The following is a 27633-nucleotide window of genomic DNA, read 5'->3' as shown; positions in this document are numbered from 1 at the left end:
AGAGGATTGAGGAGACGATGGAGATAAATGTGAGGGTTGGTGGGACAGGGGAAGAGTCTGTTCAGCTGAAATCCTTTTACACCCCTGTTTCATTATTTCTGTTCTGTTGTGTGTTACCTGTGGTGCCTCCCTCCAGTCCTGGTCCATAGGCAGACACCATCCCAGGGTCTCCAGCCTGGCCCGTCTCTCCAACTCGAATCTTAAACGGACTACCAGGGATGTGACTTCCGTTGAACTTCACATCAATTAGATAGAGACCATTCTCTCTGGGGATGAACCGGACTGCGTATTTATCTGGACATGCAGAGAGAAGGTAAAAGGTGAGGCATTTAAGTGTGTTGTTGTGTCCAGCGACACTGTCTAAAGTCTCCCCTTCAAGTGACATCACTTCAGCATGAGCAGTTAGAGGATGTTCAGATGAGTTTCGACGCCTCTCCCGTGGTTACCTTGGTCAATCTCAGTGACGCAACACTCCTCCAGAGCTCCAGATGGGCTGTGGACCTTTGCATCAATCACGCCCTTCGCCCCGTTCAGGCTGACAGCGAATGAGGCTGGCTGGTTCACCTTCAAACCCGACTCCTGCTCGACAACAGATACTAATACGCTCAACACTGTATCACTATTATTTAAACATTAGACAAACAACTGTCAACGTAACAGCAATCACTGCAGTGATCAGATTACATATGGTACCTTACCTGGAGGTCGCTAACAAGGCTAAAGAGGAGGGCTGTGTGCAGTGGAAAGATAGACAGAGCAGGTTTTTGTGCCGGTTCAACACAAAATGAAGAGAACAGAGACAGAAAAAGTGATTTTTTTTTGTGTCCAAATGAGGCAGTGTACAAGTTTGACAGTTTGTGTTGTCATGTGTGAGCAGGTCTGCAAGCAGATGATAGAGATATATATTAATGTATGATTTCTGGGAAAATAAATGAAACCTTATGCAGGATAAAAATGAAAATGCTCATGTTAAGTCTTTTTTTGGGATTATTTCACTTAGCAGCTCACACTTTTCGACTTACAATGAGTATTAGAAGAGACAGAAACAAGAGAGGAAAAACAGCCCATGTCAGACCTCTTTAACCCTTTAGCGCCCCTAATCACTTTTAGAGGTGGGAGGCTGTTGAGAGCCTTTAGAATGAGGCACGAGAAACACACACAGTCCTCGAGTATCCCAGAAGCACTTGCACTGCCCAACAATGCAGCAGCAGCTGCTGATCCTTTGCCTGTAGCTCTTAACTCTAATTGTGTTGGCCTGGTAAAACATATTTCTAACTTAAAACAAACTATTATATTGAACTTCATCTGTCTTTGTTACCAACTCCACATTATAAAATTCCTCATGAGCAGAACCGATCTGTTTATTGTGCAGAATCCCTAAAACTGAACTTTGGAAACTTTCATAACAGTAGAACTTCCTAAATTTGTACTTTATTGTACTGCTCACTAGTTGGTGATATTCTGTCCAAACCCAACTCCACTTCAATCTGATGCTGCTGAATTGTGGGCAGTGAACTGAGGCCTGCTGTGTGTGCACACGGATGTGTGTATGTCTCAGAGCCTCACCTGAAGACTGGCAACAGTGAGGCGACGGGCATCATCTGACGGTGAGGCCACAGGGACGATGAAAGGGCTGTCGGGAATGTGCTCCTCGTTGAAACGAATGGACACCTCGTAGTCTCCTGCAGGGGAAAGGATTTCACATCAGAGACACATACTCAAATCCAACAACAGTGACCGATCTCCACATTAAATTCACAATCAATAGAAATACAACCTTTATGCAAGACAGGACAAATGAATAGCAATACTAAGTGGAACAAAAAGCAGCACACAAAATATCTATCTGCTGCACATGCTTAGTTTTCATCCATCAACCTCTCCCCGTCTCCTCCCTCACCAGGCTCCTGCACGATGTAGGACACTCCACTTGAACCATCCTTGCGATCCTCAAAGGCGATTTCGGCCTTGCTTGGACCCTCCACAGCAATACTGAGGCCTCCGGCTCCAGCCTCCCTCGTCCAGATACTGAACTCAGCTACACACAACACAGGGGCAAAACAAAGTCAGGTACAATGTATTAAAAAAAACAAACCCGACAAACACAAACATGCATTCTAATAATCCAGCCATGCACTAACCTGGAACTCCAGCCTCCGCTCTCTCCAAGCCTGGCCCTCCAGCACGAACCTTATGAGCCCCGCCTTCTCCGAGAGGGCCGACGGTAAACTGGAAAGGGCTGCCGGGTACGTGCATGCCATTGTATTTCACGCACACAGTGTGCACCCCCGTCTCGGTGGGGACGAAACGAATGCAGTAGGTGTTGTTCTCTCCCTCCATGATTTCAGCTTTGTGAACCTGACCAGATGGACTGGTCACCTGAGCAGTCATGTCTGCGATGCTGATCTCTGAAGAGACACGTTTAAATCATTGAAAACATGCACAGACACATAAAGTGACACTTTGATCCTTTATATACTAATGGAACATCGTCTAAGTAAAAAATAATGTGTTATTTCATCTTTTTAAAATTCACATTGTCTCACAAAAAGGCCATGAAATAAAATGCAGTAATGCCAGGTCTACTGTCTTCTGTGACAGTTACTCATGTAACAACAGTGTTGTGCATGAACGCCCTAACAGAGCGTCATGAACTTAGCAGATCAGTTTGCCGTAGCTGAACATTGTTCATTCTCACAGGACTGAAAGACCTTTACAACGTAAATATAAAAGATTTTATTCCCGCAAAATATACAAAATCTTCCAAACGTAATCCTCTTGTAATCCATAGCACAACATGTGACTATCTGTGCCACATTTTATTCTCATAAAGTGAAGCAGAGCAAGGTTAGCGAGGTTTTTAGCACCAGTATACCGAGGAGACAAGAAGAACAGTAGGGGGCGGTATGCACCTTGGAGTTGTTTCAAAGTGACACAGAGACATTGGGCCGCTGCTGTTACAGCCACAGAGTTATAAACTCGAACAAAACTTATCGTGACTAAAATCTGAGGTAAGAAATAATATGGTTGTTGGGAACTTTGTTTTTAATTTGTTCCACTCCTGGTTCAGTGAGTGTTAATCGTAAAAAGTTACTGTTGGAATCTGTGGAGTCTGGTCTTGTGTTGTCAGCATTAAGTATCATGCTCTGGCTTTGTGGACATGGAGTTGTGTGTTTTGTCATAATTCTATATAGAGAATTATAGCATGTCCATATTGAATGACATTACAGACAAGGTAAATCTATGTTACCTTGTCTGTAATGTCCATCCAAAACCTGTCGGGTTTCAGGATATGAGCTTGAACTAGTTCATTTTAATCTGTTTGAGCTGAACTTTGAGCATCTCTTCCTAAGTGTGAACTTGCACAAAACTGTACAACAAAGCAAACCACCTGTATCATAATGTTTGAGATGCACAGTGATGTCATTTCCTGCTTAAGTCACCTGGGATCTTGAGGCTGAGGTCGCACTGGCTGCCTACGTTGGCGACTGATGCTGCTCTCCTCTTCCTGGTGATGCTCTCCTTCATCCTGCCCTCCCCTGTCACCTTCACGGTGAAAGCGCTCCCTGTGCACACACACAATGATGGATTCAGTTTGGTAGTCGAGAACAACAACACTGTAATCTCTAGCCGTTTTATGGTAAGCACCTGGAACATGTTGGTCTGCGAACTTGATGTTGATGATGTAATTGCCAGGCTCGGTGGGGCAGTAGGTGACCTTACAGGTGCCGTCCTCCTGGTCCTCGGTGTTGATGTCCACTTTGCTGGGTCCCTCGATGGACAGGCTCAAGCCACCATAGCCTGTATGTGAGAAACATGACACGGTGGTGATTAATATAAAATCTAGATGATTTAACAAACTGTCACAAACAGAAATACTTTTTTATCTAAGGCGTACCTGCATCACGAGTGTCGATAATGAACTCCGCAGGCTCAAAGGTCCTGGCCTCGCTCAGGCCCTGGCCACTCACACGCACACGGCTGGCATCACCGATCTCTGACTGGTTGATCATTACAGCGATGGGGCTGCTAGGAATGTGGCGACCGTTCTTCTTGATGTTCACCAGGTGCTCTCCGATCTCCTTCGGAACAAACGAGATGCCTGTGGCAGACACGTGCAAGAGGAGAGGGTTCAAACAAAGAAGTGGGAGATAACAGCGGAGACATGTTCCTTACATCGGACACACACTCACCAACGTGTCCGTTACGCAGTATCTTCAGCAGGCAGGGCTCCTCGCGGCCCGAGGGCGTGGTGAGGGAGGCGGTCAGCTGACTGAGGTCGAGCTCTCCAATGTCCAGTGGGATGTCTGCTGTTGAGCCCACCTTCAGATGGGACATCCTCAAGGAGTCATCGCCTGGAGACACAGCAGTGACCAGCCAGTTAGAGAACACGCTGATGATGCAGACACACTCAGAGGAGAGTCGGAATACGGCTTATCCTCTTTTTTGTCTCGACCCCATAATGAGTTATTGACTATGTTCTTATCATTTTCATCAACAAAAGAGGTTTAACTTTGACATGACGGCCAGAGTCTCAATACACAAAAAACACAACACTGCTACACTGACAGTAAAGTCAAAAGCAAGACTGCAGTAGAGTGGGTCGTCCAATAACCAGAAGGACGGCGGTTTGATCCCCTTCAGGATACCAATGTGGCAAGATACTGAGCCCCAAATTACCATTGATCTGACTGTGTGAGTGATGCGTGATGGAGAAAATGCTGCACATAGAATAGATTCACTTTATGAAAATTGGACCAAACTGTACTGTTAAGCACATTGACAGGTCCCCAAGACCAGAAAAGATCTATAGAAATACAGACCATTTACAATTTACATGTAATCTTGTCCTGACTCTGTGTTTGTTGTTTTCTGAAGTTTTGAGAGGAACTGGCACACCCAATGTTCACTTATGCATCCAATTCAAAACCCCTTTTTCACAACAGACATTTAATGTTTCAAAACAGGAAGCGCCCAGGAGAACTGGTCAGACTCATGTGGCTGTTTACCAGCAGTAGGTACCCTCTACTAAGTAGGTTATGTTTTCACCCCAGAGCAATTGTTTGTGTCTTAGTTTGATTGTAAGCAAGATTTCACAAAAACAAGTCAACGGAATTCCATGAACCTTGGTTGAATGTGGTATGGGTCAGGAAATAACCAATTTAATTTCGGTGCGGATCCAGATCAGGGGACAGAGCAAGGAATATTTTTTTCACTCTCTTTAACATTGTGAGATAGGACATTTTTCAATGGGTCTCATGGATCTTGATGAAGAAATTCTGACGTATTTATCGGAATTGATATTTTTCAATGTGTGCAATTTGGTGCAGATCCAAATAAAAATCGGAATCTAGTAAATTTAAATTTAATTTCATGAGTGAATTGTTGGACGCATTCACTCTTAGTGCCATTCCAGTTACGTCTGTGTTTGTCAAAAGAAACAGATGATGTGAGAATACAAGATATTACCAGTAATTCGAGCAGAGAAGGGGCTGCCAGGGATGTGCTTGTCATTGTATTTGACCAGGATGCTGTAGTCTCCTGGCAGGACGGGCAGATAGGACACGGTGCATGTCCCGTCCTGGTTGTCCACACAGCTGATATCAGCCTTGGATGGACCCTCGATGGCCAAAGACAGGCCACCTACAAAGACATGATATGAATGCAGCGACTTATCACTGTCATTGTGTTTATCTCTGTATTTCTTTCTCTTTGGTCTATGGTGGTTTTAAAGATTTAAGCAAGATTTAATAGAGTGTAAAATGAATTAAAAAAAGGAGTTAGAGATAGTACAGTATATATATATCTATATATATATAGATAGATATATATCTATATATATATGCATCTCCATGCATTCGACAAATGTCTGCAACAGCTACATACCCTCTCCAGCGTCTTTTGTGTTAACAGTGAAGACAGCAGGCTTGTTGACGGTCCCATGGATGAGGCCAGGCCCATAGGCACTGACATTACCACTGTTCATGTAGTCCACGTAGAACTGTAAGGGGCTTCCTGTGACGTACAACAAGGAGAAGAAGAGCGAGACCGAGAGAGTTGGTTTGTGATGCTACTTTCTCTCACACAACTTTCCAAGCACCTCAGAGAAGAATGTCTCTTGTATTTGTGCAGAAAGGTAAGTTGTACCAGGGATGTGGATGCCATCGTATTTGATGTCCATCTCGTGCAGACCAGCCTCAGTGGGAGCATACTTGACAGTAACAGTGCCGTCCTTGTTGTCTGTGATGTCAGGCTTGGCCACATTGCCCGACGGCATTCGGACCTCACCTTCAGCAAAAGATAGAAACATACTGTGAGATACAAGCAACATGGGAATCTTCACGCAAGACTGAGATCCAGTGTATGTGTGCTCATTCTTTTACAGATTCATTCATGCTACCTGTGATCTCTCCCTTCTGGATGGTGAATGGGATGACCAGGTCAAACGGTCTCAGCCCCGCCACGTCCAGACCATTCATTCCCATTGGTCTGTCTGTTGCCTGGGGAACAGAGGTCAGAGGTCAGATAAACTGGGTGTGAAGAGGATGAGGTGATGGGTGCGGTTAAAGTAACGTGTATGTCATAGATGTAGAGCGGGACAGACGGGTAAAAGCTTCCAAACACCAACAAACAAAATGGGATGAGACAATCATGAGATGAAATGATTGACAATGGAGATGACAATTGTGATCATGGTCAGGATGATGACACCGACACAAACTGCGAGAGAGAACGAGATGAAGACAAAAACACTGGCAAGTCAGGAGGTGAATGAAGATGCAGTTAGCCATTTTGTAAGAATGTGGCGCAGCTGACGTGCCCACATTATATATCATAGTAATTCTCAAAATGGCTGCTTTTGTCTCCTAAGCAAGTTGACACGGAGCACTACTGAACAGATGTGCTGCACGACCATGAATGGAAAATATCTAATTCCGAAATTGCAGGGGGAAACATTTCCTGTGCTGCTGAATAAAAACGATGCACATGCTTTGGGGAAGCATGTGCTACTTTTTGATTTTGCGCAGCTCTGTTGCATTGTCCATGTGTTTGAGGAATTCTGTTCCTGAGATGGAGGGAGTGAAGTAAGAGAGAAAACACCCTCAGAGATGAAACACCTGCAATGAGAGGCAGCCCACACTGATGTAGGCTGATGAAGGGCTGGGTGGGGTCGGGGTGATGTGGTGTGCAGGATGATGTAGATGAGAGAAAGGAGGAAATTGAGGAAAATGAATGAAAGGAAGGAGAGAGGCTGGAGACAGACGTTGTAGGTACCCAGGGCTGTTGAGCGTAGTACTGGGGCATTTGGCTCTGCTGCATGAGCTGGTCTGATGGAGCTCCTTCCAGTGCCTGACAGGGGATGGGAGGTGGTAGACGGGGTGGTGTAGGGGAAGGAGAGGGTAAAACGGATGGAAGGGATCGGAGGGGATATAAAACAGTAGTCAGAGGGATTTATGAAAATGTCTGGTGCCGTCATGAAGTGTCTGTAGAGAGAAACTGTGCCAGGGGATCTTTGGTGAATGCAACAACTCTCACTCGCACTTTTACACCAGACATGAATAGATCAATGAGCACGTAGGTTGCTCTGCTTGTTGTCCTAGTGTATGCACTTGTCCTGCCTGTAAAATATCCTAGAAGATATTCTTCATAAAGTACATCACTGCTGCATCTCAGCTGTTACTGCTGTCTTGAATGATGTAATTGCTGCTAAGTGAGGTTTAGACGCCAAGAAAAACGTTTCCTCTATATTCACATATTTGAAAAGCTTGCGATCATTTACAACAAAAATCTTTGCTCTCACAGATTTGAGACTCCTTGGATTTGATTTGGTTTTTTTCAGTTGTTTTTTACATTTGATGAATTGGTCACCATTTACTTCAGTTGTATTATAGTTGGCTGGAACACTGTTTACAACTGAAACTCCTAAAATGTTAAGTGGTCTCAAACACTTCACCCTCCATCGGCATAGGGGTGAGTAGATAATGAGTGAATATTCATTTTTGTGTAAACTATCCCTTTAAGACCATTCTTCCTTCCTTTCTTCATTTACTCTGTTGTACGTTTCTCTTGTTCTAAACAACACCAAGCAGTAAAATAGCACATTTGCTCATTTCTGCATAAATAAAAGTTAAGATGACTCACCGTGACTTGGAAGGGACTGTTAGGGATGTGTTCCCCTCCAAAGCGAACGCAGATGACATACTCGCCAGGCTGCGGCGCCGTGTAGAAAATGTCGAATGTGCCGTCTTCGTTTTCAACAACGTCCACGTCAAGCTCGGCCCCCTCTGGCGTGCACACGCTGCAGGTCACCTTGCCTTTTCCAGCGGCCTTAGCGTCCACTGTGATGACAGTCTGTTCGCCAATCTGGATAGTTGGGCCGACACCAGCACCTTAAGAATGGAGAAGAAAAGGTGAATAGTGATACGTGATTTGTTTCAAACGGACACACACATCCTTTCAAACGCACAACATTCAGCATGCACATTCCACAACCACAGGACCAGGTTAAAGTTGGATGAGATCTAGTCTTGTTATTTCCATCTACCTGTTACCATTGACTCATGTTACCATCATACAGTCCCCGTGTAGAACTTAAAGCTAGATTGCAAAAGTGCCATTCCACCATGCCATCCTACCTCCTGTGTTAGTCCATTAGTCTGTCCAATAAAATTGTAAGAGGGAAACAGAGACAAACAGTTATGAATCAGGAGTGGTTCATCGGATGGGATGAAAAAATAGTTATGATGGAGAAAAACAGAGGAGAAGAAGAGAAAGTGAGACACAGAGATGGGATATCCTAAGCTGGTGCCACTATCCTCCATGCTGACAGAAAAGAAGTAGAAGGTAGAGCAGTTCCTCCACATGACAAAGTCGTTCAGTAGGCTTACCTAAACCGTGACCGCCGATTGAGACTGATAATAGGAACGGTGAGAAGCAGGGGAGTGAGAAAACAAAAGGTGACAAATAAAAGACAGTCAGGTGGGGGTGCGGGTGGTGGGAGGCAATAACTGTGCTCCAAACACTTGGATGAAAAAAAAAAAAAACTGTGATGGTGGAGTGTAAAGCGGGGAGGGGAAGTGGTGTGTGTATGTGCGAGTGTGCGTGTGTGTTTGTGAGTGTGTACAGAAGGGGCTGGGGGAGTATGACTGAGGAGCACAGCGTGAGGAACACAACACACATCTGCATGAAACATAATGAGGTAAGAGCAACAGGTATAATAACAAATAGTCTAACTTTAGCACTTGTGGTTGTTTGACTCGCTGTCACCAGTCAAGTAACAGAAATATCGTCATAATCTGCTGTTCCTGAGAACTGGTGTTGAGTAAGGACCACAGCAGAAACATTATGATGTCACAGTGATGTTGGCCTTTGGATGAAGATATGTCAGAATTAATTCTTGAGTTGTGGCAAAAACCTGCTTTGTGAGGTCACAGTGACCTTGACCCTAAATCACCAAATCAGTTTGAGTCTGATGGAACCTTTGAGCCCAATCTGAGGAAAAAAAACTACCCTGGTTCTTTACCCCTTAAAAAACAGAAGCTTTAAAACTCATTAAATTAACATTTCATATAATATTACTTTGATAAGAATAAAAGCTCTAGTGAAAAAAAGTTGTTTCTTATCGTATAGATTAAATCAATCACCATTAATGACTCCAGACTCGACTCTGAGTTAAGTGACTTGGTTACAACACTGCCTTAAAGATCATGTCACTGCTCCGGTATGAAAATGCAGTCAATCATCAAGTAACTCTGGGCAAGAAAGTGAGCAAACTATTTTGTCAAACATCCAAAATAAGTAAGAAAATTGAGTACACATAAATAACTGTGCCCTGTGCAGTTTAATCATGTTTTGTACTGAATTGCATTTTGGCTGCAAGACTGTTTACCCCTGAGACTCAAAACGTGTTTTGTGGACTCAAACTCTTCATCCACCCCTCCATCGTCGTGAGTAGATAATGAGTGAATTTACATTTTTAGGTGAACTATCCTTATAAGCCCTATCAGGCAATCTGTGATTTGTGAATAAGGGATATACAAATAAAACATGATCGGAACCATCTTCTGAGCTGTCCTTGTTGGGAGAGAATCTAATTTCAGAGAGTAACAACATTGTGACATGTGGGGACATAAATTCCTGATAAAAATCTGACCATCCTCTGAAAACTGTGTGTAACGTACAGTACAGTAAATCCATTATTATGCAGGATCACTATTATTCTTAAGGTAAAAAGAGGACAGAAGGATTGGGCACCAATACAATGGATTTTGATTATGACTTATTATATTTATAGTAATTTGTTCACGTTATAAAAAAAGTCCCCAAAATGAAAACCATCTGCAGAGCTCGAACCATCCCGTACATACCTGTGACAGTGCACTTGCTGGCGTCTCCAGTGGGCAGGGCCCTGATACGGTAGGGTGAGTATGGGATTTCGTCCCCTCCGTACTTTATGAGGATGGTGTATCTGCCCGTCATGTCCGGTACATAGGACACCAGGTAGGTCCCGTCGTGGTTGTCTCGTATGTTGGCCTTCTTGGGCTTCCCCTCTGGGTCCTGTGGCGGGGTAGCATTACCACTGTTTCAGAACAACTATCAAAATATTACATTTTCATTTTTGTATGTGCGTGGTGCGTGAGAGCTCACGGTGATCTGCACTGCCAGCAGCCCCTCGCCTGCGTCTTTGGCATCAATGGTGAACTCGACGGGCAGAGAGGCGGGCACTCCGGTGGTGTTGAGGCCGGGCCCGCTGGCACGCACCTTACTGGCATCGTGGGTGGGCAGCACCTTCACCTTGTAAGGGCTGATGGTGGAGTGGGGTGGGGGGGTTGAGGGGGGCAAGAGGACAAACTGGTTGAACACAAGCATGAAAACTGAAGAGGAATGAAAACATTTAGGTTTGAAAATCTTGAACTTACATGAAGCGGTGTGTGTGTGTGTGTGTGTGTGTGTGTGTGTGTGTGTGTGTGTGTGTGTGTTACCTGCGTGGGATCTCCTCATCATTATATAATACATTAATGGAATAGGGTCCCTCTCTGGTTGGAACGTAGTTGACTGTGTGGGTCTGGTCACCATTATCCACCACTTCCACAGGCTCCACCACACCTATCACACACACCGAAACAGACGCCAAGTTTAGTGCTTAATTCGTAGTAGACTCTTTTCGTGTGTGATAGCACATGAAAAGACATTAGAACACACACTTACTTTTTGGTCCTTGCACACGGACCTGCAGTGGGGCCACTCCAGCTTTGGAGGCATCCACTGTGAATGCCTGAGGAATGTTGGCCCTGACGTTGGTGCCCAGGCCTGGACCCTGGCATTTCACCTTGGTACTGTCCACTGTGTCACTGACTGGCACAGAGAATGGACTGCCTGTGCAGACAACACATCAGCAAAGTGTTATTTCAAATCTTACTTAAATACTAGACGGAATATGAAATCACTAACTAATCAACATATAGAGGGAAGCCTTCTCTCTCTGGTGATTCTACTCCTTGTTATACTTAAGACAGACAGGTCTATATTTTTCTACACTTTAAGATTTTTTTTGTGAGTGACACGAGACCAATCTGTGAGTTGTGGTAGTAAAATGTGTAATAAGAGTAGAGCAGCAGATCAGAGCACGAACTGGAGCAAATGATTTATTTCTACATGTAAACATGGTCATTTAATGTGCTTTTAAAGTATTAATACTAAAGTGTAAAATTAACATTTAAAATTTATTTTGGGATTTTCCCCACTCGTCAACATCGTTCTTGTTGTACGTCATAATCCCGTAACAGAGAGAAAACAAGAACAGTCCTAAAGCATTTTTCTTTTGCAGATGAGCCCACTATTTAGTCCTCTACATAGAAGTTACTCAATAGTGAGTAGGGGGTAGTTGAGGGAGTGGGTGATTTTGGACACAGAGCTGTGACAGTTCAGTACCTTTGATTGGCTGTCCTCCATAGGTGACGTTGAGGTTGTATGTGCCGGGCTCGTATGGGATGTACTCAACACTGCAGCTGCCATCCTTGTTATCAGTGCAGGACATTTTGGCCTCTGATGGACCCTCCATCGCTAGACCGAGACCACCAGTACCTGCTCCCCTGCAGAGGGAAAACGATGGACATTAAAAATATGAGCAGGTAAAACCTCAGTGACCTTTTCCATCTTGAACTCTTCCAAGTGTGTTTGATCTCCCTTCACTTACCGGGTCTCCACCGTGAACTTGTTGGGCTTGTTGGTGATGCCGCCTTTCAGGCCAGGACCGTGCACGCGCACACGAGCTGGGTCACAGCCTTCAGTGACTGCAACACGGAACGGACTCTTGGGCACTGGAGAGCCATCATAGCAAACCTCCACACTGTGTGGGCCTTAAACAAACATATGCACAAAATATCAGGACGTCATGTTGCAGAAAATCCAACACTGAAGCAACAAAGTTTGCACAAAGTATCATACTCACCCTCCTCATAGGGAGTGTACTCCACGTTGTAGGTGCCGTCTCTGAGGTCTGTGATCAGGGCGTCCGTGCGGCTGCCGGACGGGTTGCTGATGAGGGTTTTGATGTGGTCGCCTCCAGCCTGTGTCAGAGCACGAGCATCCACAGTGAAGTCTGTGGTCGCCTCACGGAAAACACCTAAAAACACAGCAAATATAAACAAACATATCTGGCTGATATAGACTTGTATTGTATTTAGAGTGCTCTTTGTTTTAACAACCAGGTTTCAAACATGCCGTGACCACTGGAATTATTTTACAAAAGGTAACATGATGTCAGGGATGGCTGAGGTGCAGCATTCTGACTGACGAAATGTAAGCGATGCTAATTCATTGACTAAGGCTCGGTCACATCTGGCTGATACCTGCTCTGCTTTATAAGATCAGTATTGGCAATCATAACATTCAGGAGTTATTGTGTCCCCAATAATAAGACACTACTACTAGAAAACTCTAACAACTGCTCTTTTGCAGTACAAATGGATAAACAATGGAAAAATAAGTCAAAACATTTTGTCTAGAACATAAGAAAATAGTTAGAAGCTAATAAGGATGACACCTTTACAGAATAGAAATACATTATCTTTGATACAGAACATATAGTGAACAAAACACTATCTAACATGCAGTATTTCAATCTTCTGCAGCAGGTTATCTTACCTTTGCCCTCCACTCCTGGTCCAAACACACGGACTCCACTGGCGTCTACTGCAGGCTCCACATTGAGGCGAGCGGGGAAGTTGGGCACATCCTGGCCACCATAGCGGATGGTGAGAGTGTATGAGCCTGGGTAGAGAGGGATGTAGGTGATGGTGTAGGTCCCGTCTCCGTTGTCCTGGATGTGAACCTCGGCCTCGGTGCCGCTGTCTGAGATGATCTCGATGGTCAGCTCAGCGGGGCCAGCGTTGGTACAATCCACAATGAACTCCCCTGTTTCTCCGACCTTGGCACGCTCTAAACCTGGGCCAGAGCAGCGTACCTGAGAGGAAAAGGTGACTGTGTTAGCTCCAAAATTACTTTAGCATTCCAGATTTATATCATATTCACACACACTATGGATGCGTAACAGAGTGTCAGTAAGAGGCGCTGACCTTGGAGGGGTCTGTGGACGGGTATGCTGTGGGGGTGAAGGGAGATCCAGGAATCGGAACGCCATCATAAGTCAGTTCGACCTGGTATGGCCCCGCCTCCCGGGGGATGAACTTAACCTGACTGGTCTCTGGGCTCAACCCGGGCTCAACCTGGAACAAGAAATATGGGCAGGACTTTAATAACTAACAACTTCATACATTATAAAATATATAGTCTTATCTTCAACACCAAGATTCTGGAGACTTGTTTTCATCACAATTATGCGTCATACCTTGCTGGCCACTGGTTTTCCTAACGGTCCAGTCACCTTGGCGGCGACCTTTCCCTGACCCCCAGCACCCTTTGATTTGACAGCGAATTCCTTGTCTTTGCCAACGGTCATTTCTACGGAGACACACAGAACGCAGAAGACTTGAAAACACACCAACACTCCTGATCCAGCTGGAAAAAGACTATTCTATATGATTATGTGACTCACAGGTGCTGCATATGTCCAGAAAAAGAAAAAAATCGTAGGTTTGACACATTTTTAGATGATAAAATGATTGACTTAGTGAGTTAGACTACTGAGGTATAATGTCAGATTTTTTACCTAAATCTTGGTTTCTTGGTTGAGATAATTAACTCTGTATCCCAGACAAAATGAAAACAAATGACTAAGCAACAGAAACAACATTCAGCTTGAGTTGTTAGTGATAAACTAGTGTAAAATCCTGCTTCATGTAAAAACTGAAATCGAATGGGGTGGAGGAGCAAGAACAATGACAAGAGGGAACGTACTGTCTCCAAGCCCTGTGATGTTGATCTTGCTGAGGTCCAGTGTGGGTGCCACACCAACGTTGAAGGGGCTCTTGGGGATGTGATCTCCCCCGTAGGTCACAGCAACTCCCAGAGGACCCTGGGGCAGGAAGGGAAGCATCGACACACACGTGTGACCACACAGATTATGAAGTAGGTAATGGTTTGATACAGCTTTGATTTACTGTATAAAATAATATAAGAAACAATATTCCCATTTTGGTGCCTGTTCACTTTCTTAAACTGGATTTGTAGATTGATACTGTATCCTCATTTACTACGGAGCTAGAGCCAAGAGTGATAAGCTAGCCAACATTTCCAAGTAGATGCCGCTTTCAAACTAAAACGATCTCTGTCCACAAAAGCTTTTAGGCTCTTTATGAGTTAATACAATACAAACACGAGAGACTGGATGCTCACCACGATGGTTGGTATCTTACCTGCTGCACAGGTGTGTATTTCACAGTGTGTGTGTTGTCATGGTTGTTGATGATTTCAAAGTCCTTGACGGCTTCTGCTTTGGTCGGGCCGCTGAAGTTGCAATCCAGGTTTGCCTTTCCTGCTCCTTTAGTGCTCACAGTGAAGTGAGTGGGCTTGTTTAATTCAACCCCTGAGAGAGAGAGAGCGAGACCATTCATTCAGTTTGCGCGAGTCTGGCCTAGGGACTGTAAATAAAGATGGACGACATCCAGTGTTCATGCTCCTTATGAGTTTAGTTTCAATTTGTTTTTTGAAATTGACTTGCGATTGTTCGCACAGGTTTATGTGCATGATCTCGATAATATATTACTGTGCAGGCTCCAAATGACGTCTCCAGCACAGGACGACAGCACCTTTATCTGTGATATTTTCACTATTGTACAGTTGCAGGAAATGGAGACGCACCATCTTTTTACAGAGTCAGTGATCGCAGAGGTAAATAAGTATATGTCACACTGAACAACCTGGTGAACAGGTGTTCTTACCACTGCGGCTGAGTCCTGGTCCCTCCGCCTTGACTTTGCTGGCATCATGAGAAGGATCCACTTTGACCCTGATGGGTGTCATTGGTATAGCCTGGACAAAAAAACAGAACAAACATGCATTCAAACACACATTTTTACCGAGACACTGAATAAATTCTTCAGTCCTTGACCATTCACATGCACATCCAACCACAATGCATGATTGAAACTCACCTGGTCAGCAAACAGAACCATAATGGTGTAGCTGCCGGCTCCAGGTGGAGTGTATTTGACTGTGAATGTGTCGTTGTCATTCCGAATGATGTCAAAGTCGATGTCAGCCTCTGCGGGCCCAACCACTCCGGGGGCGCACTTGATTCCTATGCTGATGTCACCTGAGGAGACGATAGTCGTCATAACACATTCAGAATTACAGCTGATGACCTGAGCTGTCTACTGCAGCCATTTTGGAAAAAATTAACACAACCCCTACAAAGAGAAAAATGTTGTCTGCTGCAGTAATTCACTTTTTGGCCATTTGGAGGCAGTAGAACCAGTTGAAGCACCGACATTAACAGATGCTGAATAAAAGCTCTGTATTCACTCTTCTGTCACTTGTGCTTTATTCTCTTATTTGCTGTGAGAGACTCTCCTCTGCAGTGTACAAAGGAGTTATCAGAGCACTGCAGCCTGGGAGCTGATTGAATTTTAATTCTACTGTTTTATGTGGCTTTACCTTGTCCAGCCTCTGCACAGTCCACAGTGAAGTACGTGGGCTCAAAGGCCTTGAGGCCGGTCTTGGCCACACCAGGTCCTGACACCTTCACCTTGTTTGGATGACAGCCTGCTCCGATGTTCATCTGTGGTGACGGAAAACAAAACAATTTATGAAGGCTAAAGAAACTTTTCTGATCTTATTAATGATCTTAGTGTCAATGCAAGGAAGAACAAGTGTGTGTGTTTGTCTTTCTATAGTCATGAGGGCCAATTTTGGTTCAATACCATCATTGAACCATCAAAAATACAAAGGGTTGTTTGAGGGTTCAGACTTGGTTATAGGGTTAGAATCATGTTTAGGTTAGGGAATGCATTATGTCAATGAGTGTCCTCACAGCTACAGACAGGGAAATGTGTGTGTGTGTGTGAGCGTGCTTGCACTCACCCTGAATGGGCTGTCGGGTATGTTGACTCCTCCCCAGGACACCATGACCGTGTGTTTTACGGGCTTACGTGGGGTATAGGTGCAGGTGTATGTGCCATTGCCATTATCTTTAACCTGGACATCCATAGGAGCACCTTCACCATCCTGTGCATGTGTGGAAAACCAGAGTTAACACTGAGAAAAGAACTTGCGTGGAAGAGATCTACAGCAGGAAGATGTGTAAAATAGATAGACAGATATTTCCGAGGCTGAAACAGATTATACTACACATGCAGTACACATCTGCTCATATACTGATACACACAGAATCTACCTGAGCCACAATCTTCAGAGGAGCTTTTCCTCCCTGCTTTGCATCGACTGTGAACTCTGTTGGCTTTCCTACAGCCAAGCCACTGCTCTGAAGGCCTGGACCATAGGCCTTAACCTGGAATAAACACATTCAGGGTGCTTTAGAAATACAAAATATTTAAAGATAAAAAAACTAACTAATATCATTTCAATTTTGATTGTTCAGCAGCTGCATAATATACTGTAACTGCATGTGTCTGTGGGCGTGTGCAAACCTTGTCAGGGTAGAAGTCTTTGCCTGGTGGGTTGACGATCTCAGCCATGAAGGGAGAGTGCTGGATGTCTTCGTTGTTGCAGAGCACATGCACAGCGTACTCTCCAGCCTCTGTGGGCCAGTAGCGCACGTCACAGGATCCATCTCCCTTGTCGTCACATTCAATTTTGGCCTGAGATGGACCTTCCACAGAGAAACCTGCACATGCAAAAGAAACAAAAATAGCTTACAAGAGCTATTCAGCACACTACTGAGCGTTAAACTTTGGATTTGTAAAAATACTTGTGTTATCTCTGTCATCTCTCCTGCAGAGATACTTACCCAGTGTTCCAACGTTGTCTCCAACAGCTTCCACGACAAAGTCGGCAGATTTGCCAACAACGCCACCCTCCAGTCCTGGACCCCAGGCCCTCACCTTCTGCTGGCCGGCCTCAGCACCAATCTTGACCTCGATGGGACTAAACAGAGCAGAGAGCAATGACCTTAAATTACAGATATACGCTCCAACTCCAACGGTATTTGTTAGACGTGAGTGAGTGTGTACCTGCGGGGGATGTGCTGTCCTCCCCAGGTGATGGTGATGGTGTATGTCCCAGCTGTGGTGGGGTAATACTCAAATTCATAGACACCATCTCCGAGATCTTTCCTTTTACACGGCTCCTCCAGACCCTCTGTAAACAGTAATGCACATTAGTATCACAGATGATAACTACTTTTATGTGGCTTTGACCTACATGAAGTGATTCTTTGAAGAAACGTAAAAAGTTCAAAACACAACATTTTGTCATTTATTATTTGGACCTTTCATTTTTTAAGAGTTTATCCTCATCTGAACTGCAGGTCTATGGGCACAGGAAGTGTCAGATATACTGTATGTGTACAGATAAAAACCCTTTTGGTTTCAAACCTACTTACTGTTGTTGAGACGCTGCCTAATGTGATGTTTCCTCAGTTGGAGAAGATAAAAAATGACACTGGTGTGTGTTGCTTAACTCACTTGGGCCCTTGATGGTGACCTTGAGCTCCCCGGTGCCGGCTCCTTTAGTGTAAACCTTAAAGTCTGCAGTCTCCTTCACCCTCAGGCCCTTCGGCTGCAGACCACGGCCCTTAGCTTTGCAGAGGCTGGGATTACATGCTGATGAGAGAGAGAGAGAGAGAGGGGGAAACAGCATTACTCCAACATTACGACCACAAGAGAGTTGAGTGGTGGTTTCAGTGGGGAGCGGAGGAATGAGGTGCAGGGTGAATGATATGAAACCAAAACTTTTTCCACCCGAATCTGAACGGTACATCCATCACAGTGAAGGGTTAGTGGAAAGTGCTTTTCAGCTGTCCCTTCCCACCTTCTGCCTACCCTGCACACCCTTCAGTGCCTCTTATCCATCCATCTTAGTCTGGAGAGTGAAATTATAGACCACAGTGGAGGAAGTGAGCCTTTATCTCCACACAGGAAGTGGAGTATGCTTCTTATCTCCTCATTAAAAGTGTATAAAATAGGAGCTCCTGAGTCACAGCTAGACACCCTGCAGGAAGCAAAGGAAGTCCTGCAGGAACATGGGCTATTCAAAGGGGCACAAGGCATTTTCCAGGGAGTGGACAACTTGGCAAAAAGGAAACAATTCTATTTTATTGTATTAAAATCAATTTTCACAACAGCAAGCCATGTGTGTAGGTCTGTTTTTAATGGCAGAACCTCTACAACCAATGAAACTTCATTAAAAAATGTAAAAGATCTATGTAAATAAGAATGATTAACTTCTAATGTTAACATGTTCTTACTAATGGTATATTTATGATAGATGAAGTACTTTCTAAATTATATTATATTATATATTATATCATCCATATCCTGTGTTTCTCTCCTTGTTTTTAAGTATCCTGTGCTTTTGTCTGGGTTGGACACACCCAATGCAACTTTAATTTTTGTTCTATCCCTCAGAAAAGCTCAGTTCAAGAAAATACGAACCATGTTGTGCCAAAAGCCATATTTTAAACAATGCTGGTCATGCAATCCAAACATAATTCTTTGAGGATTGTGTCACTGTGTAAACTTAAAACCACAACTGAGCTGGAAGAACTGAGGCACTCATCTCCTGGGCAAATACAAACAACACAAACAGCTTGATGGTGTTGTTCCTCCATCTAAATGTGAGCATATGTTGGTGAAAGTCCTAGTAGATTATTTCCTCATGCAGAAATCTCCTAATAAGGAAACATAGCAATGGAGATGATTGAGTCATTTTGAGTTTAGAGCTTTACAGGCAGATGACACACGTAAAAAAGCAAGTCTACACAAGGACATGAGTCGCAAGTAAAGACATGCAATTTCACAAAAACATCCATACAGAGCAAAGGATGAGGTGGTGAAATATCTACACATACACACACATGCACGCACACACACAGTGGGTACCAAGAGAGATCCCAGGAAACAGGAAATGACAGTAGAGGGAAGAGGCGTTTCCAGAAAGAGGACAGATACCAGCAGGCCTCTATTGAAGAGAAGAAGGGAAGGAGGGAGGGGAGGAGGGAGGGGAGGAGAGAGGACACAACATCCAGTAGAGAGGCATGAAGAGAGGTCAAAGCATTAGACACAACCGAAGAAACAAAAACAGCAGAGTGAGCAAATATTTACGATCTCTGATGTAACTTTACATAGGTGGTGCTATGGCCAGGCTGTGCTCACTCTGGCTGGGCCAGTGGAGCTGTCCGGGGTCCCTGGGTGTCTGCCCTCATCGACTGTCTGACTCTGGTTGCACAGTGCGTATGCATTCATGAGCATGAATGTGACACCAGCTCTGAGAGCGGTGGCAAGAACAGATTAAACCAGTCGTATTAACTTGCCAGTCCGTTAACATGATTTACATACTTATAATTATAAATATATTAACATATATATATAATTTTAAAAGTCGATCTTTCTTATCGGGCATTTCAAGGGCTTTTGGAGGCCCTCTCGTGGCTCCAGGGGCCCTAAGCAACTGCTTAGTTCGCTTATGCATTGGGCCAGCTTTAAGTTTGGAGTTTCTACATCTCAGTTTCTGAGTTTTCAAACTAAAATGGGGTCGGCAGCATTTCCAAACTTCCATTCTGGAGTAGTGTGGACGCCAGGCACATCTGTAGCAGAGTTGATGCATTTTTAAAGTGTGGCAATAGCCTAATAATTACATGTGTAACTCTTACCCTCTCCCACATTGACTGTGAAGGGACTCTTGCTGATCTGACCACCAGCGAATGTGACATAGACGATGTGCTGTCCCTCCTGAGTGGGTTTGTAGGTGCAGCGGTGACTACTGTTGCCCTTGTCCTCGATGGTGCATGTCACTGTGTTCTTCTTGCCGGCAGGGTCCATGATCACCACCTCCACCTCGCCAACACCAGCGCCTGAGAGAGATCGTGTGCCGATGATTAGACACAAGGAGAGTAAAAAGTAGATTATAAGTCAAAACATGCTAAAACACACCCAAAGCGATGATTCAGCTTCTAACCTGGCGGTAGTGGAAGAACCAAACCTCCCTCACATGGTCCCTGTTATTTACCTGCGGTGTAGACATCAAAGTAGGTGGCCTTGTTGGCGATGGTTCCTGATGGCTCCAGGCCTGGTCCCTGGGCCGTAGCCTTGCTGGAGTCTCCCTGAGCCATGCCGACCTCCACCTCAAAGGGGCTCTTAGAGATGTGCTGCCCTGCAAACAGCACAGTCACCTACAAAGCAGAAAGGAGAGATTGAAAATTTAGCTCCCACTTAAAAGAAAGATCTGACTTTGATCTATTACAGTACAGACCGCACAGCCCCTAAAGCCCGGTTTATATATGTGAGCATTTATGTGCATCGGTGTCTCTCTGCAAGTAGGCAGAGTTGGCCATGGAGTTTCTGTCCCACAGTGTGAGCACTTCAAATAATTGAATTACACTACAGTGCCATCACAGCCCTAGTGACCACTGTCATCTCACTTCCTCGCTCTACATCCAAATTATCATGTACTTTTGTGTTTCGAGGTCCAAATGATGTTTATACCCGTTTTGAGTTTAAAAATGTTTCTGATAACAATATTTGTGTTTGTTTGAGTCAGTTTGAGTGGTGTTTGTCTGTGCAAGCTGAGGGAGAGAAGAGAGTGAATGTAGTCAGGAGGGATTGAATGAATGTGTGCAGCTATGAAGAAAGATTTTACCGATCGAAGTATTGTCATTATGTGGTTTTCAGTGTTGTCATTGTCTCGGTGGCGACAAACAAATCAACCTATCGACACTGAGAAGCTTAAAAATATATTTTGTTCATTATGAAACTGTAGCAACACAGATCAATAAATGGGTCTTTAAAGTCATATGACAATCAAGTTATGTCAGTCTTATGCATTAAATATAAACTTACCTTGTGCATCCCTGTAACTTTAGGGATGTAGTACACGGAGTAGGTGCGGTTCTTATCATTGTTGGCTGTCACTTTAGCCTGCAGGACAAACAATAGTGCCATGAGTAACAAAAAAACGTGAGAGGACCATATCTCATGAGGACCAAACACCATGAAGCTACCAGTGTCCCACCTCCTCTCGGTGTCCAGCAGGGTCCTCCACGTAAACCAGCACCTCGCCCATTCCTGCACTGATGGTCTCCACAGTGAACACAGCTTTCTTCATCACAACATTACCAACAGGCTCGACACCTGCAGATGACAGAGGGATCGGAGAGTTGGCACATTAAAAATTGTCCCGTGAATATATTGTTTGTGATCATTGACTGACACAGAAGAGGCTGTGGGTGCTGACTTCATGCATGACTTTTAACATCTATGTCAATAAAGTCCAATAGTCCAGAAGAAGCTACTGTAAATAGATGAGCTGATATTACTTGTCATTGCCAGCATCCATAGCTTGGGTTGTATGTGCTGGTGTGAGTGTGTATGTGTGTGTGTGTGTGTGTGTGTGTGTGCGCGTGTACCTGGGCCATAGGCACGGGCCTTCTTGGGGTTGAGTTTGGGTCGGAGAGGTGCACCAGGTTTCAGTTTACCCTTGGGGAACTGGGACAGGTAGGTCATGACTGAATGTTCGTCCACATTGGGGTCAACGATCTCTTCGGGGGTTATCACCTACGAGAAACGGTAAAAGAGAAATTATTTCCAAACTAAAGGGTCGTTTTTACCTTATTTGCATACAAGGAAAAGGGGTGTCACAGATGTACAGTCTGCAGCTTTGCTTGAAAAGTTGCCATGGAGACATCTACCCACAAAAACATATTGAGTTGATTTGAGATTCAGTGATGGAACCACATCCCAACCTCTACCTCCGCTCAGAAAGTACCTGTGGCAAACTCACACACGAAACGGCTGGCACATACTCATAAACATGCTTACTGTCTGATTTGTACAGCCCACACAAACAGCAAGGGCAGAGACAAAGCCAGTTTCATAGCAGAAGCAGAGCTGCAGGCGGAAACAACGGTGACCACAGACCCAACTGTCAGCACGCAATTCTGTGCCAGCTGCCAGCATTGTGCCAGTCATGCCAACAACACTGTCAAACATTCACCGGAGCAACGCAACCCACAAACCAGCAAAGCAACACGACATTTTGTAAAGTCCATAATCAAATGTTTAACTTTTCATTCTGAGCAAACACTACAGGGAATAACGTTTTTTATTTACAGTTGTGTTGACTCTCTACATAATATCCCGGTTAACCTTTGCCTTCCGATCACTTCTAATCAGTGCGAGCGAGCATGCGAATAAAATATTTGTGTCCAGTGGCGAGGCAAATCACAGCATGCCTTTGTGTTGGTGAACTTTCACCTGCGATATTCACTTTGCATGTGTGTGACAGGGCCCTTGGTTTGGGCAGGTGATATTCTGTATTTTTCATTGTCAACAAATTAATTGAAAATGAACAGGATTTAATATATTTATATATAGAATAAAATATAATGTTGATATATTAATATTCAATAGCAAATGTAGATTTATCTGCATCTTAAAAACAGTCCCCAACTATTTACTGCCTTATAATAATAGTAAAGCTTGGGGTGTCCAGATCAGGGTTGTTTAGGGTTCCCATCCCAATCAGAGGTCGTTGAAAGTGGGTATATAAGGTATGTATGTTTATACTGAGAGGTTTTGACCCTACACAACAATACAGCCTACTGAATGTCTCAAGTTTGCAGACATTAATTAACATTAGCCATAAGCCTTTGGTTATAAAAGTGTAAGTAAGATTCAAGCAGCATTCCCCAGTGTATTACTCATGACTTTAAAGTTATATTTGTACAGAGAATATTATTTATTCTTATTTCTTGCCCCTCTGTAAAGCAATCTGTTTTACCTGTGGGATGCCCAGCCAGTCGTCGGCCTGCTGCATGGCCTCACGGGCGTTGTCCACTGGCTTGGTCTGATCCCACTGGTCCCAGTCAGGACACAGACCTGCAGAAAAGAAAAAAAGCCAGGTTGGGTTCACTACAGGGAGAAGCAGGACAAAAACCTACCATTTAAGTACAAACATGGCATGGCAATATAAAGACAATATAAAGAAACAATAAAATGATAATGGGAAATGTGTGTTTGAAGCTGGCAAAAAGGAGAGACACAGCTGAGGTGAATCAAAATTACAGTATGATTATAATCTGTCGGTAATTTTTGTCCAGCTAGGTGAATGCAAGAGCGATGGGAACATATTGTGTTTATTGCCTTCAGTATAAAGCCATGACATTTACTAAAGATGAACTTCACTCCACAAAAAACATAACAGGTTGACACCAAGGCTGCAGCATTGACGACCTTCAGCAGATAAAGGGAGAATTCAAAAACAAGCCTAATCAGCACTTGAAGGTGAATCTGCAGCAGTAAGTAGGTGTGAGGCCATGTCTGTGTCCCTGAGGCTCCTCAAGATGTCTTACTTCAATTTCTCCACTGCGTGTTGTGATAGTCATTGATTTTGACACAAACACATCTTGGCAATGTGTCTGTGTCAGCATTTTGTTTGTTCTCTCAAGTCTGTGCGCTGCTATTTTTGGAAACTGCAGGGAAATCTCTAGCTGGAGAGATGTAACGTCTTTAGTTGAATCCTTATCTGAGGCTCGAGGCCGATGGTGATCCACAGGTATGCCAAACATCCCGACTATGTAAACAGAAACCTCCCGTATGCCTCACTTTCCCTCACCTTCATCCCTCCTGGCCTCTGTCTCCTCTTCTCCTCTTACTTCAACAGGACTGTAAAAGGGGGAGTTCAGTCCTCACCCTCCTCTACACACAGATCAGCTCTGCCCTCAGCTTTTCCTCCCACACATGAGAACTACCCTCTTATGTTTTCCCTGACCTGACCTCAGATCTGCAGCTGTCAATCACTGGTGTATGTGGACAATTCATGTTTTTAGCAATCAACCCTTGGCTGGGTTAAACATCTTCTCCACTGAAACACACAAAACATGTCCCCACCATCCTCAGCAAGACAGAACCACAAAGATGTTCTCTATGACACACGCACGTACCTGGAGCACAGCTGTCAACCAGGGCACCCAGGGCCCGGCCGGTCTGCCAGTCTCTGTTGAAGTTGGTGATGGGAAGCTCGGGCAGTTTGTTCTGGATCCATCCCAGCAGCCTCTGCTTGGGTGTCTTCTGCCTGCCGTCATCTGTTTCCTCATCCTCATCCCACATGGGCATAGAGATGGAGTAATGCAGGATCAAGGTCCAGATCAGACCCAGGATCAGCTTTAGGTTCCCATCCACGATGGCTTTAGAGTCTGGAATCCAGAGGAAAAGAGAGGAGGGTTAGATTTGAGCTCATGTTACCATGCTGACTAATCATAAAGGACAGATGGGTCCTTGTCCTGTTCAAAAAAAATGTTTTAAATTAAATGAAGGCAGATTTTTCTTTTACATGCACTGAAAAAGGGAGGTAAAGTCAGTTCAAGATGAACACAAAGAATGTAGATGGGATAGCACAATCTGATGATCTGCGCTTTAAACTTCACATTTCCCCTGGGAGTGCCTCTGTTATCTGTTATCTAATGTACATCTTTAAGGAGGAGGAGAATGCATAGCTAGAAATCATAGACCATACTTTGGCCTGGAGAGAGATAACAGTAGTTTATGCTGACCTCTAACATGGTACTTCATGGTCTTTTGTAGAGATTTCAATCTGGATTCAAACCACTAAATGGGTAAATGCCATTGGTCTAAGGCTAAATCCATACAACTATGTTTTATTGGTAGTAGTAAAACGATTTCTGTCCACGCAATGATTTAGACTAAAACGCTGCAGCAGCGTTTCCAAATGTTGCCATTTTTTCAGCTCAAAAACTCTGGACTAGTGTGGACACCAGGAGTATCTGTAGTAGAGTTGATGCATTTTTAATCAAAAAACTTGTAATAATGATGTAGCCAAAATATTGATTGAAAACAGCCGATGTTGTGCCGTCTAATCTAAGTGCAGCCTTTGTTAAGAGTCGATGTTGAGAATGGAACTACAGCTTGGATGAACTGCTCCAGTCTTTATTGCTTTAGATGATATCTCAACGGAAAGGGCTATGTGGCTAATCATAGTGACAAAGATGACACTGTGATTTGCCTAGTTCTCTCTTCAAATGAATATGGTGGTTCTGCTTCACTGTGCCAATGCAACTTCATTTACTAAATTTACACAAAGATAGAAAACACTGTTGCTTTGCTTTTAGTATCTCTACTTTAATAATACACCTCCTCTATTAAGGATATGAAACTTTGGAAATAAGACCAACTTTTTCCATCAGAGATGTAAGCAGAAGAGGGAGATGGAGGGACTTTTCTGCATGAATCATGATATTCTGCCGGCTCTATTTCAAAATGTTCTACATGCCTGTTATTTTATTTTAGCAACCATCTGCCGCAAAAAATGTTGGCCTTTTTTATATTCTCACCAATCATGTTATGGGGAAACAGTTTGGATAATTACCACATTTACATAGGTTTATACTAATTTTAACACACCAGTCTGTACTGGACCAGAATGACACAATAGCACATCTAGTAATATGTCTGGTTGGTCTAAATTCCATCTAAGGCGTTCGTCTGTGTACAGATGGAACCGCACGCCCCGCTGTTGAGGAGAAAGTGATGCAACCAGAAGCTAGCATGTACATAAGGAAGATAACCACACACACAGCATGCACACACATGTTGCACTAGGAGAAGTTGATCAGGATGGATGACTGCCGACGTCCAGTCTTGAGGAAAGGGTGGAGCAGTGTGTGTTTGTGTGTCTCAGGGAGGACGGTGATGAGAACATAGTTAAGGAGGGAAAAGAGGGTTCTCTGCAGTGTATGTTCTGTTGGGCTCCACTAATAGACACATGTGAGTGAATCCTACTTCTGACAGCAGCTGTGTCCAGTTGGTAGTTTCTTTGTGATTTCAGACTTTTCAGTGCTCTGGTAAGAGCTGCAGAAACAAGATGAGAGAATGAAGCCTAAAAAACTAAAAAACTAAAAAAAACACTGGACAGGACCACTTGAGGCTGGTCTGATTCCAGTTCTACTCACATTGGTGTCAACTCAATTTACTTTGTTATTGTCGTCTAGACTCAAATAGTTGTGAGTAACAAGGCAAGGCAAGGTCTTGAAGGATTTTTTTTCTTCTGTATTTTTGCATAAGAGTGCTGGGGCTGCGGTTGGGGGCTGGGGCTACTGAAAAGGCTGAATATTTAACTGCATCAGTAGGAGGCCCAGAAAGCTCTCTGGCCAAGAGCTGCAGCAAGAGTTTGCGGATGGGGTCAGAAAATATGCGGGTCTTGATGGAATATGATCAAGACAACCGAGCCAGTCAGGGACACATGCAGCCTTTACCTCACGCGATAATATATTAGAGAAGTTCTTTGCCTACATACAGAAGTATATCAAGTCCGTCTGAATTTGTGTTCCAACAGAGAAAGATGTGCTCACATGCTGCCCACACTGCTACACATGATATATCAGGTGCTCCCAGTGGAAAAATACACTCTGCATGGTGATTAAATGGAGCGGGGTCAGGTCTGTTTGAATAACCCATCACCATGGGAACTTTGACAGAGCTGGGTCATCAGAATAGCGACAGAGTGGCAACTCAGTCTGCTCAGGAATGATAGGGAAATGGAAAGCAAGAAGCAGAAGATCTGATTGTGAAGGAGAAATGGAAAGCACCAGAGACAAATGTTGCCGGAAAACACAGATAAAAATGACTGACAGCTATAAATTTACATTTGCACTGTTAGGGGGAGGGACTGGTGCGAACATGTGTATCACAGGTTGGTACTTGCAGCAGGAATGCAAGATTAGGAAAAGTAAGGGTGTGTCACATAGTGAAGCCGCCTGTCAGCCACCACAGCAAGAGCAGGACAGGAGCACAACAATACTACACGTGCAGAAAAGGCCACAGTATCAAATTAATGATTACTTGATATATTGATTTTTATCTCTATATAAATACATCACTCATTTTCAAGGTTGAAAAAATCTATTGTAACCAGAGTTTAATGAGCACTCACTGCCTTACTGTAAGTGAGCACTGATCACAGCTTGCCAGTGTGAAGCATCACTTCACGGTTCAGGCCTGTCATCCTCATCCCGGGTGTTGTCAGGACACATTGGCACACGCT

General features: G+C 44.1%; 1 protein-coding gene across 4 annotated transcripts in view; it reads right to left on the bottom strand.

Annotated features, from left to right (window-relative positions):
* The window catches only part of flna (filamin A, alpha (actin binding protein 280)), a 46919-nt gene that overhangs the window by 2721 nt on the left and 16565 nt on the right, over nt 1-27633 (bottom strand). The window contains exons 3-46 of one of the 4 annotated variants that reach the window (XM_020089065.2): nt 24518-24769; nt 23356-23453; nt 21983-22130; nt 21589-21707; nt 21417-21494; nt 20587-20749; nt 20231-20431; nt 18045-18182; nt 17592-17718; nt 17369-17505; nt 17049-17245; nt 16796-16909; nt 16483-16626; nt 16057-16180; nt 15555-15715; nt 15342-15432; nt 14817-14986; nt 14359-14476; nt 13850-13962; nt 13578-13727; nt 13147-13465; nt 12452-12625; nt 12197-12359; nt 11932-12092; nt 11209-11376; nt 10983-11106; nt 10648-10804; nt 10368-10557; nt 8889-8912; nt 8143-8390; nt 7276-7350; nt 6401-6500; nt 6148-6288; nt 5887-6015; nt 5470-5643; nt 4194-4355; nt 3899-4102; nt 3649-3801; nt 3444-3566; nt 2142-2408; nt 1901-2038; nt 1567-1682; nt 447-579; nt 118-294 (exon numbers count right to left, since the gene is read on the bottom strand). In XM_020089065.2, the coding sequence (XP_019944624.1) occupies nt 118-294; nt 447-579; nt 1567-1682; nt 1901-2038; nt 2142-2408; nt 3444-3566; nt 3649-3801; nt 3899-4102; nt 4194-4355; nt 5470-5643; nt 5887-6015; nt 6148-6288; nt 6401-6500; nt 7276-7350; nt 8143-8390; nt 8889-8912; nt 10368-10557; nt 10648-10804; nt 10983-11106; nt 11209-11376; nt 11932-12092; nt 12197-12359; nt 12452-12625; nt 13147-13465; nt 13578-13727; nt 13850-13962; nt 14359-14476; nt 14817-14986; nt 15342-15432; nt 15555-15715; nt 16057-16180; nt 16483-16626; nt 16796-16909; nt 17049-17245; nt 17369-17505; nt 17592-17718; nt 18045-18182; nt 20231-20431; nt 20587-20749; nt 21417-21494; nt 21589-21707; nt 21983-22130; nt 23356-23453; nt 24518-24769 (6663 nt within the window). The remainder of the gene's footprint in view (nt 1-117; nt 295-446; nt 580-1566; nt 1683-1900; nt 2039-2141; nt 2409-3443; nt 3567-3648; nt 3802-3898; nt 4103-4193; nt 4356-5469; nt 5644-5886; nt 6016-6147; nt 6289-6400; nt 6501-7275; nt 7351-8142; nt 8391-8888; nt 8913-10367; nt 10558-10647; nt 10805-10982; nt 11107-11208; nt 11377-11931; nt 12093-12196; nt 12360-12451; nt 12626-13146; nt 13466-13577; nt 13728-13849; nt 13963-14358; nt 14477-14816; nt 14987-15341; nt 15433-15554; nt 15716-16056; nt 16181-16482; nt 16627-16795; nt 16910-17048; nt 17246-17368; nt 17506-17591; nt 17719-18044; nt 18183-20230; nt 20432-20586; nt 20750-21416; nt 21495-21588; nt 21708-21982; nt 22131-23355; nt 23454-24517; nt 24770-27633) is intronic. The other 3 variants (XM_069526864.1, XM_020089066.2, XM_069526865.1) reach the window with 3 other exon arrangements.

Source organism: Paralichthys olivaceus, chromosome 6 (assembly GCF_024713975.1).
Source record: "Paralichthys olivaceus isolate ysfri-2021 chromosome 6, ASM2471397v2, whole genome shotgun sequence".
In the NCBI taxonomy this organism is placed as follows: domain Eukaryota; kingdom Metazoa; phylum Chordata; class Actinopteri; order Pleuronectiformes; family Paralichthyidae; genus Paralichthys; species Paralichthys olivaceus.
Note: the sequence above shows the minus strand (reverse complement) of the source record. Positions and strands in the feature narration are given on the sequence as shown.